Source organism: Annulohypoxylon maeteangense, assembly GCF_022496945.1.
Source record: "Annulohypoxylon maeteangense strain CBS 123835 unplaced genomic scaffold GGS22scaffold_1, whole genome shotgun sequence".
NCBI lineage: Eukaryota > Fungi > Ascomycota > Sordariomycetes > Xylariales > Hypoxylaceae > Annulohypoxylon > Annulohypoxylon maeteangense.
The window spans coordinates 3,902,943-3,928,771 of NW_025953248.1; the positions used below are offsets into that span (position 1 = coordinate 3,902,943).

Here is a 25,829-nt window from a genome sequence, read left to right on the forward strand (position 1 = left end):
CTTAAGACTCGTCGGATTGGGTTGGTTGTTCTGCAAGAGGATCACTGGACCCATGTTTTGCCGCTGCTCATTTGCTGACAGGAACACAACTGACAACCAGCTAAAGTATGCTGTCGGAGTAAACTAGTTGCTCCGCTGCACATATTACTTGGACATTGAAGACCTAAGATCTTTTGGTCCGTATCGTGGGCTGGGCAAGTTGGAGAAGACCCAGTACCTCCCGCGGGTGGATGAGAAGGTTAGAAGCTATCGTGAGTTGCGAGTAATCGTTGGCTCTCGATGTTAGTATGTTAGTATCTGTCATCAAATATCGCGAAATATCACGTTTAAGCGAAGATATAAAACACACTGCAAATGCGTGCGTATGTAAGTAGGCACTAATCTGACGCGGCTTAGAGTAACCTGGACTAGAAGAATACCTAGAACTTAGAAGCGAAGAAGAAGAAAGGAGATGGAAGTTCCTTGGAATGTTTGTAAAACACTTCCAGAATGGATCTCAACCGTACCTAAGTATATATTCAAGGGTAGCTACTATGTACCTCGTTGTGGCATAATCTACCTAAGGTTAGCGGGATACCCTGTCCCCGCTTGAGGAGGGATTTCCGCATGACTACCCTGGTGTTGACAACGTTTAAAAGGCGCTAAAAAGAAACCTAGCTGCGTTAAACGTTATGCATCTCCAACCGGTTTACAGAATAACATGAATTAATAAGCCTTGTATCTACATATGTGAGAGCACTGGAGAGCATACAAGGAAAGTTATGCTTGTAGGTAAGGGTTAAGGAACGAAAGGAACGAAAGGACGTACAGGTTACCCCCTGTATTAATGTTAGTTTGTGTCAATATAAATACCGCTATGAACTAGGATATGGAAGTCTCGAGCAAGGCTTTGATACGTATTTCTAAAACGTATAGATTTTTATTCTTTTTTATACCGAATAATAATTGTAGCATGCCAATCGGCTATAATATAAAAAAAAAATATATGTTTTAAGGATAAGATTCTGTTACGTTATTTAAGGTTGAAACTTAGCGAGATACTTCTTTAACAGGCCTTGATGAAGTATAAAAACGATTCCGTACTAACATTAATACAGGGGGTGACCTGTACAGCCGGCTGTCGAATGTAACTCCCTGCTCGTTCCCCCGCTCTGGGTCTTCGAATGTTCACGGTACCCAGAAGAAAGAAGAAGTTACTTTGATAGTGGATCCACATGGCGTTTATGGTACGTCCAATGCCTGTAGAGTACGTAAAGAATGGTACCTATGGTACCTATCTACAAGGTAGGTACCTAGGTAATCCTGTGTACATAGAAACTTTCCTTTGCTGACTCTTTCTTTCCTTTACGCGCCGCCCAAAAGGGAAGAAAAAAGTCTAATGTTTAATCGACCCGCGCTGTAAAAGGTATATCCACTCCGACTCAAAATTGGGTGCTCCTTCAATTAACTTACCTGCCCTACGTCAGGCATAGTCATTCTCTCAATCTGAACGGAAAGTTTTGTACATTGGTGATACTTCGAAAAAAAGGGAATTAGGTTGGTTCTTACCTCGATTTTTCTCCAGGTAGAACTTCTTGCTATTTCAATCCTCTTCTTCCCTTTTCCTTTACGGGCTCCTCCGTAAGCCTCCGTCGATACCGCCCTTTGTCAACAATACGACCGGATCGCGATAGTGCTCGAGCGTGTCGGCCGCTCTTGTGAGCACACAGAGAGAGAGAGAGGCTCGCCCTCAATCCTTCAAACGCATCGAATCTCTTGCTAAATCGAGTGGCCCGAACAATTACGAACGTCACTCACAGTCATGTCTCGGGTTCTCGCGGGCTTCTGACTCTGGCTTCCTGCCAGATAACTTGGCTTTGCATAAGGTCCTTTTTTTGACCAAGAACCAAATTTCGATATACGCCAGCTCCGTTCCGTCTAGGACGCGTTTGCGCCCCTAGCTAAACTACACATAGCTTCATTTCGATCCGAAAGACTCCCTACCCGATGCCATCCTCGCAATTGAGCACAGCGCCTGTCTCTTTTCTACAATGGACGAGGATACTAGTAGATTAGCCCCTCCGGCTATTAGCTCGCTTCGGGCTCAAGCCATCGGCCGTTCAATGGAAAGGTCTATAAGTGCTGATATTAGGGAAGAGCGTGAGGAACTTCGTGAAGCTGCCGAGCAGACTTTAAACGTTATCGTCGACCTTAACCTCGATGGCACCATTCGGTGGGTCAGCCCCTCGTGGGTCGATGTCGTTGGGACACAACCAAACACCGTCGAAGGCACTCCGATTGCCGACCTGATCATTAGCGAGAATAAGTCTGCGTTTGCTGAAACTATTGCCTCTATGAGAGAGGACGATTCGCGTAGCCAGTACATCCGTTTCACTGTTGCACTAGGGCCACTGTCTAGATTATACCCCACGGAAGAGTGTAAGGACCCAGAGGATGATGGATCCAGTTCTACTGCCGTCGAACTCGAGGCCCAAGGAATAATGGTCTATGATCGTACGACTGGAAGTGAAAGCCATGTAAGAAATCATTTTTTCTTCTGCCAGTAAATTATAAGCTCACCTCTTTAGACAATGTGGATGATACGACCGTGGATCGCACCCCGAGAGATTAAAATCGATCTTGCGCCGTTGCTTGTTGACTCGCTTGGGTCCGGCGCCGAAGTCCTTGCCAGCTATCTAACACAACTGGCCGAGTCTGGGAACGATGATCCTGCTAATCACCCACCCCCACTGCCAGTCCTTTGTCGTATCTGCGAGCGACAGATTCCACCTTGGTGGTTTGAGAAGCATACGGATTTATGTCTTCAAGAGCATCGAGCCGAAATGGATGTTCAAATGGCCCAGGAAAACTTGACCGAACATCGTCACGCTATCGTCAAAGTATTAGATGCCTTAGAAGCACGCAAGAGCCGTACCTTATCGGAGATCCCCGTATCTCTTCCCATTGCCGAGTATAAGGGCTTGCCAATCGGGCCATCTTCTAGTACATCTTCTCCCGGGGCAGCATCGCCTACCCCCTCGTCAAGAGATCGCTCAACAGGGTATGCCCATTCGCGCTCTCGGTCATTTGCTGTACGCCGCCCTCAGGCCCGTATTGTTGAGTTGCTTTTGGATCTTTGTGATACTGCTATCGAGATTAGTACCCCAGCAGTTAAAGAATCTACGTCTCAGGGTACCGGTGAGTTTCGTACCCAGTCACCACAATCCGAATCTCGCATATCTCAGGTGCTTCAATGGCAATCTCCTGGTTCAAACACCCTTGAACAAGAGCAAGGTCTGGCTTTGTTGTGCGCAGAGACCGAGAAGGTCTCTAAGGAGAAAGTCGAGGCTGTATTCCGTCACAGGAGAATAATTGAGTACGCGGAACGGATACGGATTGAGTTTACTGTCATTGTTGAAAATTGCATCGAAGATGCGATGCACAAAGCGGCGCGAATCGCGGCCGGTCTGAGTGATTCGACTGAGGACGAAGAAGGCGACGAAGACGAAGACGATGTTGAAGAAACTCCAGTAGTACAGGAAGAGCCTATGTTCCCTGGATCTTTCGATACGCCCTCTACATTAGCAGTTGCCCTAAAGAACGTGGAGCTGAGTGATACGGATGATAGAAAACGCCCTTCTTCCGTCATTGAATCGACAAGGTCGAGCAGCCCGAGGGAATGTCCAACCCCGAAGTCCCATCGTGAAGTCTTAGGGACAACTAGCCAGTCTCGAGATTCGCGTCGAGGATCCACCCTGCTTGATCATGATGCTGGAGATAGCGACGGTAGCGGCAGGTCTGCCTCCGTAGCGCGCCAACCACCTCGAACAGATTCGCCTATGTCTGAATTGAGTGATTTACGACGTGCTACTAGTGCGCGGCAGCACCATAGGCGAAGTCTCATTCTTGCCGGCACGTCTTCGCCCCACCGTCAAGAATCGCCTTCCAGAGGCACTCAGCCATCGTCTCCACTTCGAATTCATAAGCCTCGAAATTTTCAATATTCGCAAGACGGTGTCACTTCCCCCGAGGCATCTCCTATGCTCCCTAGTAGTGAGTTTAGTTCTCCAGCTATAATCCCGCACCATCGCCGACAGTCCTCCGCGGCTCTATCGGAGTTTCCAAGCCGACCAGCTACATCGCCACGCTTAAACGCTGCTAACCACGCTCCAATGGCACGTGCTGTTCCGCCATCCATTAAAGATTTTGAAATCATCAAGCCTATCAGCAAGGGCGCGTTTGGTAGTGTCTATTTATCAAAGAAGAAATCTACAGGCGAATACTTCGCCATCAAGGTTTTAAAGAAGGCAGACATGGTAGCCAAGAATCAAGTCACTAACGTCAAAGCGGAAAGAGCTATAATGATGTGGCAAGGGGAGAGCGAGTTTGTTGCAAAGTTGTATTGGACATTCTCTAGCAAGGATTATTTATACCTTGTGATGGAGTACTTAAACGGTGGCGATTGTGCTTCGCTTATCAAAGTGCTCGGTGGCCTACCCGAGGAATGGGTGAAGAAATATCTCGGCGAGGTTATCCTTGGAGTTGAGCATCTACACGACCGAGACATCATTCATCGTGACCTTAAGCCCGATAACTTACTCATCGACCAAAAAGGTCACCTCAAACTGACCGATTTTGGTCTGTCGCGTATGGGACTGATTGGGCGCCAGAAGAGGGCCCTGGATAGTGGGACTGCCGAACCTACTCCTGACTTGCTAAAGACAGGCCCCTTTGTTCGGTCGACTTCTGTTGCTTCATCCCGGTCGACTTCACTAGATTTCCATGGCAGTCATCACTCCCCTTCTACTACACCCCAAATTACCCCCGACAATGGAGTTGGACAGCCATCATATTTTAACTTGTCACAGGCTCATGTAGAACCACGCCGTATCTCTGGCCACCGTAGCGATAGTGGTGGTAGTGAGACATTGACACATATGATGGGTAACTTTTCATTAAATGACCCCCAGCACAGCCAGTCTAGTTTACGTTCGCCGCATGACGATGGGAGCGACGCTGGAAATGCTTCTCCTGATTTCCCGTTGCTCCACCAGACGAATAGTCATAATAGTGACGTACATAGGAGTACACCGCCCCAGTCGAGTATGATGCCTCCCCCGATGGCTCTGTTTGATCCCGATGATACTAATCGTCGGTTCGTGGGCACTCCTGATTATCTTGCGCCTGAAACGATTAAGGGTGCTAGGCAAGATCAAACTAGTGACTGGTGGTCAGTTGGTTGTATTATGTTCGAGTTTCTCTATGGTTATCCGCCTTTCCATGCCACGGAAGCCGAACAAGTGTTTGAAAATATACTCGCCAGAAAGATTATGTGGCCTGAAGAACCAGATGACGTTTCACCAGAGGCCAAGGATCTTATTAACAAACTGCTCTGCATTGACCCTCAGCAAAGATTAGGCGCCAACCGCGATGAAAAGTCCGCTTCTGGAGGACAAGGGATTAGAAACCATCCTTGGTTTGAGGGCATTAATTGGGATACGCTGCTCCAAGATGATGCTCAATTCGTCCCACAGCCAGAAAACCCCGAGGATACAGAGTACTTCGATGATCGCGGTGCTACCTTGCAATCATTTACTGAGGAGATAGAAGACCAGTCATCTCCTCCTTCTGCCCCAACACCGGATTATTCTGATCGTCCACATGACGCTCTCTCACGTGTGCGTTCTCAAGTTCAGGTCAACCAGATAAAACGGGGCCTGATGCCACTACACATACCTCCTCACATCCGGGATCTGAAGAGTCGACGGCTTAGTGAGCCGGTAGCGTCGGACGATTTTGGAACATTCGCTTTTAAGAACCTTACAGTCCTCGACAAGGCCAATAAAGATGTGATTCAACAGTTGAAAGCTAAAGCAATGGCAGCACAGAATAGATCTGGAATCAGTCCAGGAGGTAATAACCCAACCTCCCCATCTCCGGCTCTCGAGGGGAGCCCAGTTATGGCTATGCCGATACAACGGAACTTGTCAAATGCCAAGGCGTCGGCATCCCAACGTCCTGCGTCGCCCTCCACGGCTAGTCACGCCAATTCGTCACCAAGTCGCGCTTCACAACCGTCTTCGCCTCTACTTGTATCTTTTCACGCAGGCCAGGGAGCCGAGGGTCGTAGAAAAGCTTCTAGTAATTCTTCCAGCTTATCGCAGCAATCTGGATCGGGCTCTCTGCAACCTGGGAGCTTTTTTGACGTACCACGCGTCACTCCTAGTCTACAAAAGTCAACAAGTGCTTCTGCCGCTGCTGCTGTTGCTGCCGTATCCCCGGTGAAAGGGAAAGGTGCGCCGCCACCTCTGCCGCTCTCTCCGCAGAAATCAGTAGGGACTCCAAGACAGGCGAGCGGATCCTCGACGCGATCGCGATCTTTGACCGTAGGTTCCCAAGAAGGCAGTCCTATCGCGGCCGACCTTCTTGCACACCATCGCAATCGTCGAAGCCAAGTGTTCGACATGTCTCCATCATCATCAGATAACGAAGGTGAGAGGGCCAATGCTCTGCTTAAAGTACAGCGGCGACGCCAATCTTCCCGTCGAATGTCGGCTATTATGCTTGATAGTCCAACGTTCCGTTCTCTAGATGTTTTGATATGCGAAGATCATCCAGTTTCACGAATGGTTATGGAGAAATTACTCGAAAAACTTCGCTGTCGCACTATTTCTGCATCAACTGGTTCCGACGCCGCTCGATACGCCGTGAGTGAAATCAAATTCGACATAATCTTCACTGAATTCAAATTGCCAGAAGTCAGCGGGACAGATGTTGCTCGAATGGTTCGTGAAGTCAAGAATGTTAACGCCCATACGCCAATCGTCGCAATTACTGCCTATCTAAAAGAGCTTCAGGCTCCTCATTACTTCGACTCTCTGATTGAGAAGCCTATTAGCTCTTCAAAACTAATTGAGGTTCTCTCTAACCTTTGCCAGTGGAAGCCGCCTTCACCAGGCCAAGCCCAAGCACTACCAATGCCAAATCCTATTTCTAGTGCAAAATTGAGCAACGCACGCTTGGGAGATAGTCCTACGTCGGCATCGTCTGGATTTGCCCACCCTGGAAGTAGTAGTTTTAGAGGCTCCAGTAGAGAAGATTCTATCAGTTCCAGCTTTTTCGGCGACTCCGAATCGGCAACCACGGATGAAATACCTGTGGTGGTCAGCCGCAAAACTACAGGAGAGTGGGGTGAGGAGTCAGGTCTTGGAATTAGTAATGAAGAGGCTGTTGTGGGCACCGGAGGAACCTCAAAGGTACCCATCCCACTCATCTCGCAACAGTCAGCCCCAGCCCAAATGGAACAGCCTAGATTGCCGGTTCCTCAACGATCCTTGGAGAAACTACGTTCGAGGCGTGAACACCTCGAAAAGCGGCGTCTTGAAGGCAATGACTCCGCGGACGACGAAGATGATGAACTTGGCACACATCGAGACCGTGGTTTCCGTGGAAAGCCACCACCTCCTAGTTCAAAACTTGGTATCGAAATGATGCGAGCAAATAGTCACGATAGTGTTGCTATTTCATCTGATACCACGCCAGAACCTATAACACAGGTAGTGACCCCCGCGAGAGAAGCAGATGTTTCTCCATTTTCCGGTGCTAGATCGCCTCTTAAGAACTCTTTGCAAACACCGCCAGATGTTTCTCCGACATTTAGTCCGAGTACTAGCGAAGAAGGCTTGGATAAAACACCGCGATCAATAGCTACTGCGGAAGACGAGGAAGCAGTAGAAGAACCAACACCACGTCCCCCGATGAAATCTTCTGACACTGCTCTTCGAGTAAACCAAAATTGATGCACTATTTCATCATGCGTCTCTCAGAAACGGTCTATTGTTTCTACTACATTACAATCTTTTCTATAAGTATTATCCACAGCATGGCGTTTTACGGATTGGCGTGCCGTGTATGCATTCTATTTCTTTTGTTAAGGAAGTGATAGCAACGGAGTTTGGTATCTCTCAAAGGAATGGGACTCGTTGGCGGCTAAAAGATGCCCCAGAAAGAAGTAGGGTGGATTAGTCGTCGCATTTACACCACATTTTGGGTTTTTCTCGCATCTGTTGTATTGTCGCGCCACTACTCACGTGTCCATACGTAACCAGGTATGGTCAACGGTGTCGGTGTTCTAAACCAATTACAACGTCAAACTTTCCCATTCCTTTTACTTTCCTACGAAACCTCGTCCTTCCCCCCCCGGCCGACCGGGAAATGCGCTATTCATGTACCAATATGTTGGTTGCGAGAGGGAGCCAATGGTTTAACCAGAAGAGAATTTGACCTGGATTTTCTTTTCATGTGGCTTGTTTTTTACGATTTTACGGTGTGTTTCTCGCAAGGGTGTAGCCAGGCGCCCCCGAATAGGTAGCTGTCTATACCTTTTCCTTGCAGATCAAAATGACGAGATGGACGAATATAAAAAAAAATTCGTAGATTGGATTTTTTTATGACTCGGATGATATGTGCCTGTGTTATGACCTGTGACTTGCCCTTCGAATATTTTGTATGGATTCCATGGATTAAAGTGACAAGATATGGAAAAGGGAGAAATGCTGAGTGCCATAGCATGGGTGAGTTTGACCTTATGTAATCACGAAATTGAGGAGTGCTTACATAATAGAAAATATTACGTAAAAGCTGAATGCTTATCTAAGAAAATATATTATGTAAGAATTGGTGCTGACATAAGCAGGTAGTGTAAAATGGAATATCCTCACACCGTGCGGCATTTTTCTCTAGTGAATAAGCCCCCTAACGAGGCTCAAGTTTATAGTGGTTATCTACTAAAATTTAGCGAATATATCACTGCCAGGTCTCAGTTTTGGCCTAGACCCAACACAGTGTATAATAATGGCTTATCTCATCATGTATTAGCTAAGGGATTTGGGAATCCAAGCTTTTGGCTTAATGTTCATATACGAGACGATATCTTTGGAGAATAACCTTTCTGGGTTGTATATCTTCATTTCATATTATTCTTTATGTTCTGTGAATTCCCCTTCCCATATGACTTATATACACATAATAAAATGCAATGCTCGCCAAGAACACCGATTCCGATGATTCGTCCGCATGTCCTCGTATTCCACTGCCCCAGATTACCACTTCCAGACATTTCTCTCGTTCAACATTCATCTCTCATATATTCCTTAGTCAACTGTAGGTTTAGACGTCTTCTCCATAAGAGCGCGGGGCCAGGGGAACAAGACGGGCCGGGATGGTGATTCCTCGAAGATACTGAGCCCGTCGAGGCAGAGTCCGTTGAGCCAGCGTTTGATGTAGAGTTTCGGGAGTGAGGAAACTGGTTTTTCGGATGCGTCCTGTTTCGGCCATTCGACGGCGACTTCTAGCGACACGTGTTTGTCGATCTCCACCAATGAATTGAATTTGGCGGGCCGCGAGGAGGTGAAAGCGTATCTTTCCACGGTCTCGTCTTCCCAATCATCCTTGCCGTCGCCCACGAAGATCGCGGTGTAAGGTATGTCCTTCGCCCCTTGCCTAGGATGTACAAGACATCCTAACCGAATGGCCTTCCCTTCCAGGAGGGCTTCCTCGATTTTGTTAGTCATTCGCACGTGCCATCTCCAACGACGAGAACGGTGATTGCTGCGATACGGGGAAGAATCGTCACGGGCCCAATAAATGAGACGAACTGCCATCTCCGGATACGATTTTCCAAATGTTCTGAACTGTAAATCGGTTGCAAGCTGTTCCAGTGGTGGTACCCTGTTGTATTTCTGCAGTTTTAGGGGTTTGCAGCGTATGACCTTGCCCAATTTCCAGAGGTGGCCAGTCGTTTGCGTCCCTTCTAAAGTCAATACGGGATTGACAAAGCGGCAGCTCTTAATGAAAGTAAGGCCTTCGTCAACTGGAGGCCTGAAGCTGCTGAGGGATTGTTTAGACAAGTATTCGTGGATGTTATCGCCGAGTGTTCCTTGACTAGGTTGCTTTGGATCGTTTTCTATTATCTCGCCGTTCAAAAGATACAAGGCAAGAATCGAAAGACTTAAGCTGCTGCTGTCGTTGTTGAGAGAATTCGTGTCGAGCCGTGTGTTATATCCACAACAGTTAGCCATTATAGCGAGGCGATCCGATTCTTTTCCGATGTCACGCGAGACTATATCCGAGAGAATTGTTGGTGACATAGAACGCGATATAGATCCAAAACCAGGCGGCGGAGATTCCTCTTTGAGGAGAACGTTATATTTTGGGGCCGTCCTGAGTATCCTGTCGCAAATAATTTTGTCCTTCGACCTTTTCCGATACTCAAGGCAGAATTCTGTAGCCCGTCTCCTGAAGAGTGCGGATTCGATAGCAATCTCGCCTTGAATTTTCCCTAGTAGAAGCCGCTCCTGGTCGTCTATCGCATCCCGCTTACGCCTTTCTAGATCACGGTGGTGTGGGATCAAAAGTGTCATATAGATGGACGCTTTATAATCTTCCTGGAATGGCCAGGCCCTTGTCCACCAGTAATTGGACGTGATTTTGCTTAGAAGAGCTAGTACGGCTTCTTCATCTTCGGAATCCACCTCGCCGTCTAGCAAATTCGCAAGGAGATCAAGTTCTTCCTCGGTTTCAATTGTGCATGTAAGGAGAGCAATTGGCCATTTGCTTAGGCTATACACTAGGTGCATGCTTTGGATTGCTTCTTCCTGTGCTGCTCCGTCTTGTTGATCAATGCATTCGCGGTCGATCCAGATATTTTCGCAGCCCACATGATTAGCGTAGTTGAGTACCCTGCTCCATACCCCATCCCTCACCTCGCTGGGCAGCGCAGGCTCGCCAGCCCTACGCGGTTCGACAAGGTATTTTCCATCGGTCCTCTCCCCAGCTTCTTCCTCTTCTTTTGAGGGGTCCCAGGTATACGAGACGGCGATGTAGTCTGTTTCCTTCTCGTCGCCTGACACAGGATTAAGATACCGCCTTCTCAGCAGCTTTGAGGCGCCGGTAGTAATGCTACCATCAGCGACGCGTCTCCGCTTTCCACTCGGTTCCTCGTTGTCCTCGGCCAAGTAGAGACATTCGAGTGACTTGAGCCAATTCTCCCTGGTGACAGCTTGTTTCCGAATATCTAACACGGAAGAGATGATTGAAGAATTGTTTCGATCCCGGATTTGGCTGAGGGGTAATGAGGTGTCTTTAACGACGCCAAAATCACCGGACATGCTCAGAAATTGTCCTAGCCAGCCAATTCCAAGATCGACGGTGTTTTGATGGGAATTGATGCATACGTGATTGTTGGAATTGAAAAGTTGGAAAGAATTCTGCCGTTTGAAACGAAAGGTTTCATTGCTCCAGTGCCATTGCCCGGCCTGCCAGCGGAGCTCGGACGCTAGCCAGCCCTGTCTTAGTCCCCGACTCACCGCCCACTTGGTTCGGTACTTAGGTGCCATTTATAGTAACTGCCCTAATTTTATCGCAACTCCGGATTGCAACTGGCGGCAGCTGCGACTGCTAGTAGCGTTTTATGGGACTACTCCAGTAGGCTATCTCCTTAATAACACCTTGATAAGAAAAAGTAAAGTCATCCGGATGACATGCTGTCAAAGTTAATATCCGAATTCCTTAAACAGGTCATTATTCCACTTTGTTAAGAAACAATTCACTAGGTACCTATATATGTAGGTAATCAACTTCAGCTTTCAATTACAGCTCATAAGTAGGCTTCGTTGAGCCCTTTAATCACTTAAAACGACCACTGCCTCATCCAGTTTTGCATCCATCCGTCATGGACTGGCCCCAAGTTCGCTAATGTCTGTGAGACTCGGATCGTCTCCCGCGTATCAAGGAGAATCGATTCGTCATCCTCGCTAACCCTAGTCAAACTTTCAAAGAATTCCAAAATCTTGACAGCTGGATTCTCAGCCAAATCCTCTGTCTTGGATGCGCTCTCACGCAGCGCCTTAATCCATTCATCCCATGCTACTGTCTTCAGCGCGAGATGTTGTGCAACAGTGGCTACCAACCCCGCCCAGCTCGTGCGCTGAGGATTCACTGCGTGGTACACTGTAGCGCCAGCTTCCGGGGTACTCGGAGAATGGATCGCGAGTTCGACGATGCTTTCGCCGAGTATATCTACGGGAATCCAGTCCACGGTCTCCATCCTACCTAAAGATGAAGGCAGCTTTCCTAGGTACTTTGAACTCGCGATTAAGCTCGGTAGCCATTCTCGTTTGGGCCACATTCCACTTGCTGAAGTCGGGCCCGCCACCTGGCCGACGCGGCAAGCAACGGTAGAGATTCCGGATATTTTGGCCGCAGTATCAAGTAGTCGTTCGGAGACAAACTTGGATTTTCCGTATCCCGTTTCTCCTGGCGTATGCCAGTTTTCGAAGATCTGTTCCGCGACGACGCCCTTTAGTCCACCGGTGGCGCTAATGCTGGAGACAAAGAAAAGATGCGCGCCGAAGCGAGAATGTGATGAGAAATCTACGAGCCGCCGGACGACGCTGATGTGATTGGCAAATGAGTCGATAGATAGGTTGAAGTCAACCTGCCATGCATTATGAATAATGTGAGTAACTTGATTGATCAATTCCCTGTACTCCTGAATTGAGAGTCCGAAATACGATTTCGAAAGGTCCGCATCTAGACACTGGACTTTATCCGAAAGTGGTTGAAGATCTTTGGCGGATTGCGACTTTTTCTGTCGTTGAAGACTGTTGGGTCCGCGGTTAAGGCAGTAGATTCGACGTACACGAGAATCATTATGCAGTGAGTCAAGTACATACGAGCCAAGGGACCCGGTAGATCCAGTCAACAGGAAAACCAGACCGTCTGAAGGTTGCGGTTGTGCTTGCCTTCCAGAAATTGGCATGTTTGCTGCATGGAGCTCGTAGAGTTTCTGCATTTTCTGCGCATCAGTTTCTCCGTCGCGTGAAATCGTTCTTCCTTCTACCAAGACTGAAATAACGGCCGTGAGGGCAGAGATACTAGAATTCGAGTACACATTCTTAATTTCTAGGGACTCTGTCTTTCCACGAAGGGAAAGGTACTTATTAAGCTCCCTAGCTATGACCATTACTTGTAAAGAATCAAGTCCCAGCTCAAAGAGGTCGGCGGTGGGGGAAAGCGAATCAATATCGATGTCTGTAGACGAAGTGAGAATATTCCGGATAGCGTCTTCTACGCCGCTGTTATTTTCTATGGCAATGTTCATTGTCTCACCGTCGGGCAACTTGCTCGCTCCATAGAGAGCATCAATTTCTGACGCGTATGCATCGACTGTGAACATCCGCTGCACGGTTCCTTTACCAGCTCTGAGCATGGGCTTCTCTGGGGATGTGAAGGCAATCATATTGCGATGAATACGCCCGTGCGAAGGAGCCTCCTTATTAGCTTCTTGGACTGACGGCCATAGGAATTTCAGAAGCTCTTCTTTTTCAACATCGCTTGTCGGAGGATGAACAGCCTCGATAAGGAGACTCGCTTGGAAACGCCCAAGACCGGTTACGAGAACAGCCCTTACAATTGGATTCATTCCAATTATACTCTCCATGTCGAGAGGGTTAAGCTTCTCGCCGTTAGAAAAGACGATAATATCATCCGCCCGCCCCTTATACAGCCAGAGGTCTTCTTTAGTCGGATGTTTCAAGAACAGATCTTTCATATTCCACTCATTTAATTCGGGGAAAGTGCCGAAGACCCCTTGATATTTCTCAAGTGCTTGATTTCGTACGATGACTTGCTCGTACAAGTCTCCAGAGAAGGGACGATATTCATACCCCAATACTTTGCTGAGGCTGACATAAGCTGAATCTTCCGGATCGCAGAGTTGAGCAGGGAAAACGCTGCTTTCAGTCGAACCAAAAGATGTGAGAAGCTTGGTCTTCGTGCTGATGAGTTCGGCCACTACCTTAGGACAAGGGCCCCCACCATATGCAATTAGTTCCAGCCTACCAAGATTCTGCAGATACTCGGGGTTATTGGCTAGGTCGATTAACATTGTCGGAACAAGGCAGCTTTGGTCTACATTTCCGTAGACATGAACCCCATTGATAACGTTTACGGAAGGCGGAAAAGGTCCTAGTACTATCGTGAAACCAGCAAATATAGAAGCTGGGAGAAGCATCGTGATTCCTCCACAGTGGAATAGGGGGAACGACAAATAGACCCTCTTGCCTGCACACATGGCTGGATATGTCGGCTGGTATCCCAACGACGGTAAGGCTGTGAAGGCATCGAAGGGTGAAATTGTGGCGTGTGTTTGTATGATAGGTTTTGGCAAGCCTGTCGAACCCGACGTATGGAGCACAACAAATGGCTCGGCTTTAGCTTCCGCAAATGTCTTCGTATACGGATACGGTTTTCCTTCAAGTTGACCATCAAGCCAGTGGTTTACCGCGGGTACTTCCAAGTAGCGCATTGGCTTTGCTGTTAGGATCTGCTTGACGATTGGCAAGGGGAAGTTGGTAGGGCATATGAGAGTCCCACAATCTGTTTTCTCAAACAACGACAAGTTTGATTCAAGCGTGTTGCGAGTCGAGATAAGAAGGAGCTTATATCCAGTCTTGATACAAGCGAGGACGGATATCGCATACAGAATATCTTGAGGACCTATGTAGGCGAGGGTTGGGAAGCCTTGACCCTTCCCTAGATGCTCATCGATGTACCACGAGAAGCGATCAACAGCGCGGGCAAATGATTTTACATCTATGTCATCGAAGCCATCTTTGAGATTTTTGGTCTTCGCCACGGAATACAATACACGATGGGGGTCGGATAGTGCAATCTCATCTACGAGAGATGGTAACAAACGTTCGCCAAGCACGGAAGCCATCATTAGAAAACCTGAAGTGGGGAGTTGGGTTAACGAAAGATAATAATTCTATGAGAGTCGGCAGAGGATGTGATACCATCTAGCTGCTTGATTCAGGGGAGTACTAGGTAGGTAGGTGTTAAATCAGTCTTCGCTAATCGATCACTCTCTTTTCTCACATGAAGGCGACAGTGCCACTCTTACCCTGTTATATGCTACACCCGAATTATAGTGGTTAGATTCCGAACTTTTGTTGTTGGCAATCCGTTCTGGTTAGTTGCTGACGTTATATTTGCAGATCCATAAAATGCCCGTCACATTCGAAAGTTAACTCGCTATTAAAATCGTGAATACATTTCATTGGCTAACTATAAGGTGGATAGGCTATCTATTCTCACTTCCCAGTACGGATCTATACTTTTCTCTAGCTTTATCCGTCATATAGAACTGCAGCAGTTGTTAGGATCGAAAGCACGCGATCCTTGTGATGCTTTCTCGATCTGGCTAACCGCCTTGTCACGACCCAAGCATTTCCAGGTCATGTAGCTTAACCTACAAATACTAATTACCTATACGAATGTGAACCATTCGGCTTCTTTGCCCGCTTTTTGTTGTGTCTGCACTAATTCCCCTTCCATAATACCGTCGACATAACATTCGCCAAGAAGAATGTACTTCTGGCTTTCTTGATCTTCGGTCCTCCTAACAATAAAGGGGACAGGGACGCCTAAGATAACTACCACGAGATCACCAGATTTCATGCAAGCGGGACCTATGCCAATGAAGCCCCTTTTAGTCATGAAGAACTTCCTGCCTACACACGACCGTAACAATGCAGCTTGGAACAGCATGCCTGCCCCCGGATACCACTTATCTCTGACGGTATGCCAGATTTTGGTCACCCAAGAGGCGGGATGGGAGGACCACCCCACATTCTGTTGGAACCAGGCCTCTGCCGAGTCAACCATATCTTCAGCCTCCTCTCCCCGTTCGTCGGGGGATCCTCCATTTGTCTGAACCGACAAAGTACTCACGAAGGCCTCGAAAACTCCCTTTTCGGTGAGGTAAGTCGGGAGACAGAGTTGACTGGTCGAATCCTGAGATGCAGCATCGGCTGCGGTATTCTCGTTCCCACTACCAACTCCTCGACGGTAATACTCAGTGGTCAAGGTCCATGCGGACCTGACGAAATCTATTTCGGCCTGCCGTGGTGGGTAATGCCACTCTATCAACTCGTCCTGAGCTCGTAATTGTGTAGTTGTGTCAATAAGGGGGTCGGTGATCGATACTACGCAGTCTAAAAAGTGCCCGGAGGCTCGTAAAAGGTTGGAATTTCCGGTTTTTTGAATGTCCATCTTTTGGTTCGCGTCTGCGCTGAAGAGGTCATAGTCGAAAGCAGATGTTCGGCGAGGTTCCGACCAGACTGGAGTCCAAGATGGACAATTGGGTATAGATGGATCGTCTAAAATTTCTACTGCTGCGAGCGGTCGAAGTGTTGCGTGGGTGAGGATGATGAACCAAGTCGCGTCCCTGAAAATCTGGGCGACTGGTTTTTCGTAGTTGATAGAGATCAGTTTACTACTTAGCTCGGTGGCGTTTGCTACGTCCCCGGCTATCCCAAGCACGGCGAATACATGGTCGGCAGGATTAGTCGCCCTACGTGTCCGCGATTTATTTAGCAAAGGGAAAAGACTCTCTTTGCGTCCGGGGAGCTGTTGGATTTGACATAGATACAATGCCGCTGGTATGTCTACCCCGGCTGATGATTCTTCTGAAACCACGCCGGTAACGCGCAATTGTAGCGTGAAAGGGTTCCGGATGTTGCCCGCATCCATTACATTCACAGCTTCAGCAAATGGTTTCCAATCCAACTCCCAGGCTCCAACGAGTATTTTGGCATCTTGGGCTAATACTGCTTCTTGGACAATCCATACCCGATGGAACCACGGTTGGTTGAAAAACGCCCCGAGGATTCGGTGTTCTGGGGTTTTCTGAGAGGGAAAGCCGAGCAAGTCTACGTCCGGTATTCCATACTCGTTGGTCTTGACTCGGTGCGAATTCCGTAATGCTTGGGCGAAGAAAGATAACACGACTAACATGGGGTCAATGTCAGCTAGACGTTTACGCCCAAAGGCGCGATCTAATTGAGAAGTTCGCAAATCAGATGTCGCGATATCTGGCGCTACAAGCTCATCTCCTAACCAAATACATACTGTAGAAGCCGTGGTATAAATTCGACGCATGAGCTTGACCTGCTCAGCGCGTTCCTTAATGTCATCCTGGTTGATGCATAAAGCGTCTATCCAGAACAATAGCGGTTCATGGCCAGCTCTCCGAGATTCGATCACGTCGACTTCATTGCGGTTTCGGGCAATATCTTTCCAAGCGCGCTGCTTGGAGTGAAGAATATGAGACTCATCTACGACGGATATACCATGTATAGCGGGGTCGCCCTCTGCTGGTAACTGGCGTAACGCGGCCAGCGCTGAAGATAGGTTCCGAGTTACCTGCATAGGACAGCCACCGCACTTGATTAGCGCCGGGTTCTCGACAGAACCCCAGACGTAGGAAAGAGCCTGGTAACATGGTGATTCGTCTAAATGAGGAACGGTTTTGATGTTAACGCATATTGGGTCCGAAGGCCAGCCGGGCTCAACACTGAGGAGACGTATGGAGTTAGCTGGGTCGGGTAAAGGTTGGTAGGTGTATGTCGACTCCATATCATTGATGAGGAAATCGAGTTGAATAATTCAGTGTCTAGGTACTACCCAGGTAGAACCCGGTTGAGTTGGAGAGAAATTGCAGCTCAAATGGCCCCCATCTATGCTGCCAGCCGCTGAAGAAGATCTACCATCAGCTATAAATATTTGCCAATCATACCCCGGTTGACATACGCTCAGCCCTAGGAGCTCTACGCAATAAGGCTTTAAATCTCGATACTAGGTAGTTTCGTAAATTTTGGACGTATTGCAAAATCAAGTTCTATGAATTAGCACAGAAAAAAGCACAATTGTCGTGAGATTCATATAGAATATCATCAAGGTTCCAAGGTTCTTATTAGATACCTACTTCCTTTCATTGGGCTTTGTTGATTAGCAGGAGGTGTTGCGATTCTTGCGCTGTGCCGTAGACCTACATCAGCTGTCTTGGCACAGCCCCTTAGCGCTTACAGGGGCTTGCTTCAGTCACATTAAGATGCCTGGGGAGACGCATTTTTACTCACAGGGCAGTCTTCTCAAACCTCACTCCCGTGACAAGCTGCATAAAGCCAAAGAAGATGGTTACGATACGCAGTTTAGTTAAAGAGGTCAAATTGATGAACTGTTGTTAGTCTCAACCCTATGACATCCGATATTGTGAGCTGGATTGCTAATAAATTAGACGTTTATGCGCAATGGTACTGATCTTAGACTACGTCCCTAAACTGTCTTGTTATTTCTAATGATTTATTAGGTTCATTCTCTCTGGACTTGTTTCTGATTTCATATTGACTGTTATTGCTTTACCAATTGTGGCTACCCAGAGCTCTTCATTTTCCCAGCTAGGGGACAATAAATGGATAGCCTGGGCTTACGAATTGGGGATAAACATGTAAGACATCCCCTACGATATCCCGCTTTAGGGCTACACTGATTGTTCCTCTAAAGCCCAACCATGTTTGCTATTTTTTGGTTTTATTTTCTCGAAGAAGAAACGACATCTAGAGTTCGACATGAGGACTTGATGTTTCTTTGCTTATGGCTTCTCGTCGCCACGACGAAATGGATAGGGTATAGTATTGGTTTATTATACTTATCCTCAGCGATTCTGTTTACCGCAGCTACAATTTGTTACGGTACTGCGTACCTCCTCTGTCAAAGTCCAAGGAGGACTAGACTCATTGGTGGATCCGGAGTCGAGTATATGATGCTTGAAGTCCCCAATAAAGGCGGGCGGAATGGCTGTAATTGGACGGGCATCCTTTGTATAATCGGTATCTTCATAGCATTCGGTTGCATTGGGGTTGGTGCTGGATACGGCTTCTATTACGCTCTATATGTTAAGTAATAGAAACAATTTACTCTGATATAACACGTAGTTTACCACCTGGGCAGGTATGCGTGAGTAGAATATTGTGAAATTCAGTTTCCATCATCGGCACTACGAGAAACCCCTAACCCCAACTCTAAAGGGCGCTGTCGAACCTGTGGCTTCAGCTGGGTCCTAGGTAACTTAGCGTCGCGCCACCACCACCGTTCCTCAAATATATCATTACAGGCTTTACGAACGAGTCTTTCTAGGAAACGGGGAGTTATTAAAATCCTCTCAGAGCTGTTGAGGTGAGCGAAGTATCGGAATATCTCGATTTCCATTCCAGTGTTCCGAATTCTTAAGGGGTAAATTATTAATCTCCTCAATCTTCCGGTATGTATTATCAGAGGCTGCCGCATTCTTTTCTAGGTCAACATGCGTAGAGCCTTTGTTGGTTCTAAATTGCCCAATAAAAGATCTTGACCATGGTCGTAACGATGTAAATATCTTGCTGACTTGGGTCCCTTCGGTAAAGATCCTAGGTATTGTAGGGACGCATAATACTAGAATCACAAGCGTTATTTCGGCGAGGCACCAAAGATAAACGTGATAAGCAACAAATATCGTATCCGGATTGGTGAAATACTGTATTGTTGCGGCTAGACGACAGATACCTGTCGCCACGACCCTATAGTGTACAGTAGCCATATTAGTACCACATAGCCATAAGCAGTATGTAGAGAACACATTAATATTTCACTTACAGTATGCCGATGGCAAATATCAAGGAGACCCCAATCTTCTTTTTTGTTGTCATGTGTAACCTCCATATGACCCTCTGGGGAAGGAAAAAGATAAGGACATGAGAGACGAGATTTAGGGTAGACGAAACAGTCTCAGCAGCCGCCTTGTTGAAACAGGTGCCATTATTTTGGTTACCATTCACTACGCTCGGAACCGGAAAGCAGACGATGTTAGATACAACGATGGTAGTGATATAATATAGTATATTCATCCAAAGGAGGATGTAACAAGTCAACTAGAATCCAGGTTAGCTTGCAGAATCAAGACCCGGATGCAATAAAAGTATTAGGCATGTTCACTAGAACTTGCTTAATAGTTTTCTTCATGAAGGGTACCTCTTACATAAAAATATCTGGGTGACTTATTCGGAGCAAATATCTTGTTCCATTCTAAGAGGATAGCAACTTTTAAGGTCGAAATAGCGACTTCATAAAAGGAGGTTGCCATATTCCCGATCTATGTTAGTTAGTAAGGCCTGGAGAGAGAGAGGGGAGGTGTTCGGGCGCTATAAGAGTTCTAAGTATTACATAGAGGAGTTCAAATGAATTCTTAACGCTTATATCCCATGAATGTATCAGAAATCCGACTCGGTTTAAGACGTGGTAACAGCAGAAGTCATATGCTAGTATCATAGCCTAGGCCATACCAGTACTCATTAGCGAAATCAGACTCGTCGATGTGACCTTCGCTGTTAAAAGGTGAAATACAAATCCTATAAAGGCGAGAGCTAGAGGAGATAATAATTAACTGTAGCCAAATAGCATGCGAAAAACTGAACGGGCTTACCATCTTCTAGATATAGCTTACGAAGCACAAATATCTTTACATATGCTCGTAGAAGTATTGCTATTGTTACTATACACAAGCAGCCAATAATGACGGCCCGGGCCAAAGTGTTGCTGTTTGGAGGGTTGTTTAGATTGGGCACGATGTTTGCTGGAGGAGGGACGGCTACTCCATTGAGGATGTCCTCCTGTTGCTGATAAGGAAGTGAGGAGATTTGGACGAGAGCGCTCCAAGACATGATAGGAGATGGCCACAATAGCCATAAACTAGACTGTTATGCACGAGTATTCGAATTTTTCAAGTATGCAATGATCTCTCTGTGATGAACGAAGAAGAAGAGAATGCATACTAAATGACTGGGAGAAACGAGAGTGTATGTCATGACGAACATTGTTGATGTAACCCCCCTTCCTCGCATTGGTAAGGTAGCACAGCATTCTGAAGACCCTTCCTCAGTCCTTAAGGATTTTGAATGCAGCCACTTGTCGACCTGTGGGGGCGAGACCACGAAGCTTCTAGGACGATTAACTATGAAGTAAAAGGGCGATTAGTCTAAGGTAATAAATAAGATGTATCCTTACGTACCTAGTGCCTAGATGGTACGTTGAAAAAGGATAAGTCTTTATTACTTAATATAAGGGATGGTGAGATACCCTTTGATTTGACCTGTCGCACAGGTAATAGGGACATCTGCGAAAGAGAGACTTGATCCAGTGTTCGTCCCTGTTCATACTTAAGAGATCATATCAACATAGTCAACAGCCTGCCCCTGGCCTCACAAGACAAGAATCAAACCCCGTCATCAATTCTACGGAATCGCTTCCTAAAAACTCAATTGTTGATGTCCCTACCTCTGTTCCAAACTAGAGTGGGCTATCGTAGTAGCCGTAATGATGGGGTGTATGTGATACTGACGCCGATGACAATATCTTAGGTTGATATAGCGATTGTACAGCTTGAAATTCAAATTTCCCTCCCGAGTGGTATCTCCTGCGTAGCCAATCCGCTAACTTGCGATTTTTTTGAACCAGATATAAAACAGCGCTTTCTACAACTCTTCTACTGCATCGCTCTTATTCCTATTTGCCTCCTCATTTTCCGTATCTTCATTCTCGTCATCACCGCCGTCTCCCGCGCCGGCGATGAGCTCCGTCATGTCGCGCATGCGATAGTCGAGGATAGGCGTAACCCAGTCGTCATTGACGAGGGAGTACGACTCTGGTTCGTTGTCTTTAGGTTTGCGCGGGTTGATAGCCCAGTATCCGAAGTCCGCGTCGATGTGCTTTAGGTACCGCAGTAGGTTTCGCCAGTAGTTTGCGTCGCCTATTCCGGGGTTGCGGGGTGCACCGAACTCACCTACCCATACCGGCGCCACGTCGTTCTCGACTAGGTATGCCCAGTTCTCCCTCATCGCCTGAATAAAAGAAGCGTAGCTGCGCTTGGCGTATCGTCCCTCGCGACTGCCCCACCCGGACCAAGCATATACGTGCGCCGAATACACAACCCGGTCGGCAACATCGAGTTTCACCGGTCGCTCCTGTGCCTTCGTAAGGTCGTTCCCGGACTCGGTCCCGCCGACAACAATCAGCCAGTCCTTGTTCATCTTCAGCAACCTGTTTCCGCACTTTTCGGCAGCAGTCGCCCAGCTATTCCACGACATAGTGCCCCAGACGCCGCGCACCTCGTTTCTCAGATCGGCCCCGATGACTCTAGGGTTATTCACAAACGGCTCCATCACCGTCTCCCAATGTTGTATCCAATCCTCCTCTGACTGCGGAATCGGGCATAAGGGACCGAGGTGATCGTTGGACCAGCCGGCATCGCACGGGTCCGCGCCACAGCACCACGTCGCGCTTGTGATATGATTATTGATTATGACAGCGATGCCAGCATCGGTCAATGCCTCGACGACGGCTTGGAACACATCGAGTGCGCGAGAGCCCATAAGGTCGGGGTTGGCGGTCAGGAGATGTGGAAGGATATGCGGGTTCTTTATGACCATCTCGTCCGAGTAGGGTAGGCGCACGCTATTGAAGCCTAAGAGGCGGATAGTGGCCGCGATAACGGAACGGTGTTGGACTTCGAGACCTCCGGGGATAAAGAGCTCGTCGCTAGCTCCGTACCAATTGACGCTGGAGAGCTTGTAGCGGCGACCGTTGGAATCGACAATATTTCGACCCTGAGTCCGTAGAGGAAGCGAATAGGTTGTTATACTAGACTCTTCTCTAAACGGGGGTAGCGGTCGCTGGCTGAAGAGTCGGTCGCCGACTTCTGGGACCCATGGTTCGTGGAGGGCACCCTCGGCTTTCCACAGATAGTGGACATAGCCGCCGAGGAATACAAAGGTAAATAATAGGACAGGATACATCGTCTACGTATATTTATTTCTCCAAGAAAACTGGGAGGAGGAGCGGTCTTGAGGGCGGTATCGAAGAGAGGATTCTAGATGCAACACTGACGAATACCAATATCTGGAATTTCGTAATATGACGCGACAAATGCTATAGATAATAATAACATGGAGCCCATTGTAACATAGGGGCTTTAATTCACTAAGATAATTTATTGAATAATAGGATAAATCAATACAGGATGATTTTCCTGAGTTGAGCTTTAGAAGGGGAGGTAAGAAGGTAAAATAGTAGGTGCTAACGTCACGTCAGCCACGCTCCTGTCCTGCCATCCTGTAACGCAGTGACGTTGGAAGGGTACGTGCCCCGTAACTGCCCCCCGCTATCCCGGTCAGAGCCAACCCCACCACTGGGCACTGGCAATTCTAGTATTACGTAATCGCTCATATTCTCCATCACTTTCAAGGTTCACCCATGATACCAATTGTTCTTCTTTATTAATTACCTAGTAGGTATCATCGAAGCATATCAAGATCAGTATTCTCACTTCAACGACCGTTATTCTCCAATCTTTGTGGAACTATGCTCAAGTCCCGGTCCTAGAAATTTAGGAAGCAAGCAATTGAAACCTGACCAAATGCCGCTCAGATCTAATCGCGTGTACCCTTCCGTGTATCATCGCAACTCAACGAGCAACGTTAAGCTGCCCGGATTCGGTGCTAACTGATTCCTCATGTCATCTAGAACGCGTCGCCCGGTCTCACCAGGTGCAAGACGGAAACGATGTTTCGAGATCAGCTGAGCAGTTGTTATTCTCGGCACGTCAATCGCCATAGCTCTAGCAATACAGCTATGGTGTGCTGTGAAGATGCTTAGCGAATTTGCACGATCATAAAATGTGTGACAGGAGACTCGCCAGTTCCCCAGAGGTCGTACGCCGCTATATTGTGAATCATTTCACAGTGATACCATAACATATTTCGCGACAATACAACTTAATGAGATTGTTTGGACTTAGACGGGCTACCCAGACAGAATTTCCAGACCGGGAGATATTTTACACACCTTTACGGCTCATGCTAACATAAACTTCCAAGTCCTACAAGAGTCGCAAGTCTTCAAAATATTCATTCCAACGTAAACTCATCACAAGTGAGCGCCCTCAGGCAAGCCCTTGAAGCCAGCCGTCATGAACAGCCCCTCAAGGATCTTATCCTTTTTAGCCTTAAGCTCATCCACATCCCAATTAGCCCAAGCGCAGCGTCCCCTAAGAAAGGTGGCCTCGGGGCTAGCCATCCAGACGATAAAGTGAGCAGGAAGTTGCACTACATCGCCCAACTCATATTAGTATTCACACGACAAGATGTCCGATATGAAATATGGACCTACCTGTATCCATAGGAAGTTTCTCAGCTTTGCCCCCCGTCCGTCTGAAGTTATCGGTCTCGACCATGCCGGGGTAGATCGTGGCGACGAAGATATTCGGGTTTTCAGCTGCCAGAAACTCGTATACCTTAGCCTGAGCGAGCTTGGAAGCGACGTATGACGACAGCCCTGGGAGGTAAGTAGTGGGCATGAGAGATACGTCCGTGGTCACGCCAAGAATGGCTGCTTGTGACGGATGGGCCGTTGGCAGGAACGCCTGAGCCGCTAGAAGCGTCCCTTTAATGTTGGTCTGAGAGATATCTGATTAGCACGTTACAGCTATGTTGGTAGGTAACTGGGCAAGGCAGGAAAGCACCTCGAAACCTTTCCACCAGTCGTCTACTTCGGAGGAGGCAACCGGTGCTCGGTTAGAACAGTAAGCAGAAGCCAGAACTAGTACGTGCCATTCCCCCACCGCGGCAGCAGCGGTCTTTAGACTTGCTGCTTGAGTCAGGTCGGAGACGTGGACTGAGCTTGATGCTTTGCCAGCCGATGGGATCAGCGCGGCTGTTTCCTTGAGGGTAGCCTCGGTTCGCCCAAGAAGGGCCACATGAGCAGCTCCGGCGGTAGCAAAAGCCAGGGCAGTCTCTCGCCCGATCCCGGATCCCTAAATTCGTTAGCCGATGAATCCAGCTGCTAATGCTTGAGTTGAAAAAAGTCCGGACCTACTCCACCGATGACAACGATAGTCTTGCCGGCTACGCTTAGCTCTGGGCGCAGAGGTGAGATGCTGCTGTAGGTATCGTTGTGCCATGTGGCAGTTGGGCAAGGGAAAGGGGGTTGCATGTTGTGGAATCGAAATGACGGCTCTGATGTGGATAAAGGATACCTACCTAGTAGGTAAAAAGAAAAGAGAGGATGGGGATAGTAATAAGATACAATAGCTCAGATGAGGTACGCGGAACGGTGGGTTGGTAGTAGAGCTTTTGTCGATTACTGAGACACATGTTATTTCTTTGTATTGAATAATCCCCGCAGTTCCATGTATCTGTGTAACCACCAGGCACATAGTTGTCCCCCTACCTACCTAGTAACTATAAGACATCCATGATGGGTGGTTTTGAGGAGGTAAGTACTAGTTAGACAGTTAGATAAGTGTCTAAGTATACTATAGTAAGGTAAAAGTGACCTTATACCTACGTTCTATACCTATGCCTAGTGGGTGCGTAACGAAAATGATCTTGTCACTTTTGCACTGTATTTGGTGTTTTTGGTGCCTCGGCGTTATCGATTTTGACTAGCAAGAATTCGACCGTCCCTTCAACAGCGCAAGTTCTTCGACGCTTACCATTTGTATTCAACATTGGGAACCTCTTGCTTTTCGACCTTGCGAACCAGTGATCTGCAAGGTGGCGACAAGGCGCTTGTCCGTGAGGTGATCATGGCCATCGCGTATGGCCTATTCAATAGCGGTTCGCCATTAGTCGTGATTGGAGCAGAGACTTCCTGGAGTGCACTCGGTATCGTATGGGCGACCATCGTGAGTGCCATGATCCTAACGACGAAACATATGCAGGATCTCAAGGACCAAGTGGGCGACAAAATCCACGGTCGCAAAATCATGGCACTCTTCCTCAGCGAACATTTTTCTCGCGTGTCCATGACCTTTTTTCATATGCTTCTGGTCTTGTGTGTGGCCGGCAACGCTATCCTACATTGCCATAGATTCTATTGTAGTTGCAGTAAGGGTGCTCTTTGTTTGCCCACAAAAG

At 47.6% G+C, this 25,829-nt stretch overlaps 9 protein-coding genes across 9 annotated transcripts; 2 read left to right on the plus strand and 7 right to left on the minus strand.

Annotated features, from left to right (window-relative positions):
- Positions 1-1,356: 1,356 nt before the first annotated feature.
- On the plus strand, positions 1,357-7,934 carry GGS22DRAFT_16369 (uncharacterized protein). Its single transcript, XM_047961412.1, has 2 exons — positions 1,357-2,516; positions 2,568-7,934. Exons 1-2 carry the CDS (start codon positions 2,031-2,033, stop codon positions 7,776-7,778), a joined length of 5,697 nt encoding a protein of 1,898 aa, XP_047824468.1. The 5' UTR covers positions 1,357-2,030; the 3' UTR covers positions 7,779-7,934.
- An 862-nt stretch (positions 7,935-8,796) lies between these two features.
- Positions 8,797-10,761, minus strand: GGS22DRAFT_151454 (uncharacterized protein; the record flags this gene model as incomplete). The annotated part of the gene is made up of 1 exon (XM_047959486.1): positions 8,797-10,761. A coding segment is annotated over exon 1 (1,481 nt), but the record flags the coding sequence as incomplete, so codon positions are not given.
- A 796-nt stretch (positions 10,762-11,557) lies between these two features.
- On the minus strand, positions 11,558-14,906 carry GGS22DRAFT_194569 (uncharacterized protein). Its single transcript, XM_047965520.1, has one exon. It carries the CDS (start codon positions 14,762-14,764, stop codon positions 11,669-11,671), a length of 3,096 nt encoding a protein of 1,031 aa, XP_047824470.1. The 5' UTR covers positions 14,765-14,906; the 3' UTR covers positions 11,558-11,668.
- A 197-nt stretch (positions 14,907-15,103) lies between these two features.
- Positions 15,104-17,162, minus strand: GGS22DRAFT_151462 (uncharacterized protein). The gene has a single exon (XM_047959487.1). The coding sequence runs from the start codon at positions 16,981-16,983 to the stop codon at positions 15,310-15,312; it is 1,674 nt and encodes a 557-aa protein (XP_047824471.1). The 5' UTR covers positions 16,984-17,162; the 3' UTR covers positions 15,104-15,309.
- An 811-nt stretch (positions 17,163-17,973) lies between these two features.
- On the plus strand, positions 17,974-18,806 carry GGS22DRAFT_151465 (uncharacterized protein). The gene is made up of 4 exons (XM_047959488.1): positions 17,974-18,066; positions 18,122-18,137; positions 18,194-18,331; positions 18,388-18,806. Exons 1-4 carry the CDS (start codon positions 18,018-18,020, stop codon positions 18,785-18,787), a joined length of 603 nt encoding a protein of 200 aa, XP_047824472.1. The 5' UTR covers positions 17,974-18,017; the 3' UTR covers positions 18,788-18,806.
- Positions 18,807-18,898: 92 nt separating this feature from the next.
- On the minus strand, positions 18,899-21,012 carry GGS22DRAFT_16406 (uncharacterized protein). The gene is made up of 7 exons (XM_047961469.1): positions 20,927-21,012; positions 20,342-20,869; positions 20,263-20,282; positions 20,083-20,190; positions 19,898-20,011; positions 19,516-19,790; positions 18,899-19,439 (listed from the first exon to the last, which is right to left on the minus strand). The coding sequence occupies exons 2-7, from the start codon at positions 20,577-20,579 to the stop codon at positions 19,046-19,048; spliced, it is 1,149 nt and encodes a 382-aa protein (XP_047824473.1). The 5' UTR covers positions 20,580-20,869; positions 20,927-21,012; the 3' UTR covers positions 18,899-19,045.
- On the minus strand, positions 20,664-22,994 carry GGS22DRAFT_151469 (glycoside hydrolase family 5 protein). Its single transcript, XM_047959489.1, has 2 exons — positions 20,927-22,994; positions 20,664-20,869 (listed from the first exon to the last, which is right to left on the minus strand). Exon 1 carries the CDS (start codon positions 22,707-22,709, stop codon positions 21,390-21,392), a length of 1,320 nt encoding a protein of 439 aa, XP_047824474.1. The 5' UTR covers positions 22,710-22,994; the 3' UTR covers positions 20,664-20,869; positions 20,927-21,389.
- Positions 22,995-23,170: 176 nt separating this feature from the next.
- GGS22DRAFT_151470 (uncharacterized protein) lies at positions 23,171-23,814 on the minus strand. The gene has a single exon (XM_047959490.1). It carries the CDS (start codon positions 23,524-23,526, stop codon positions 23,368-23,370), a length of 159 nt encoding a protein of 52 aa, XP_047824475.1. The 5' UTR covers positions 23,527-23,814; the 3' UTR covers positions 23,171-23,367.
- Positions 23,657-25,608, minus strand: GGS22DRAFT_194575 (uncharacterized protein; the record flags this gene model as incomplete). The annotated part of the gene is made up of 5 exons (XM_047965521.1): positions 23,657-24,017; positions 24,082-24,367; positions 24,434-24,724; positions 24,787-24,850; positions 25,406-25,608. 5 exons carry the CDS (start codon positions 25,606-25,608, stop codon positions 23,839-23,841), a joined length of 1,023 nt encoding a protein of 340 aa, XP_047824476.1. The 3' UTR covers positions 23,657-23,838.
- Between the last annotated feature and the right edge of the window lie 221 nt (positions 25,609-25,829).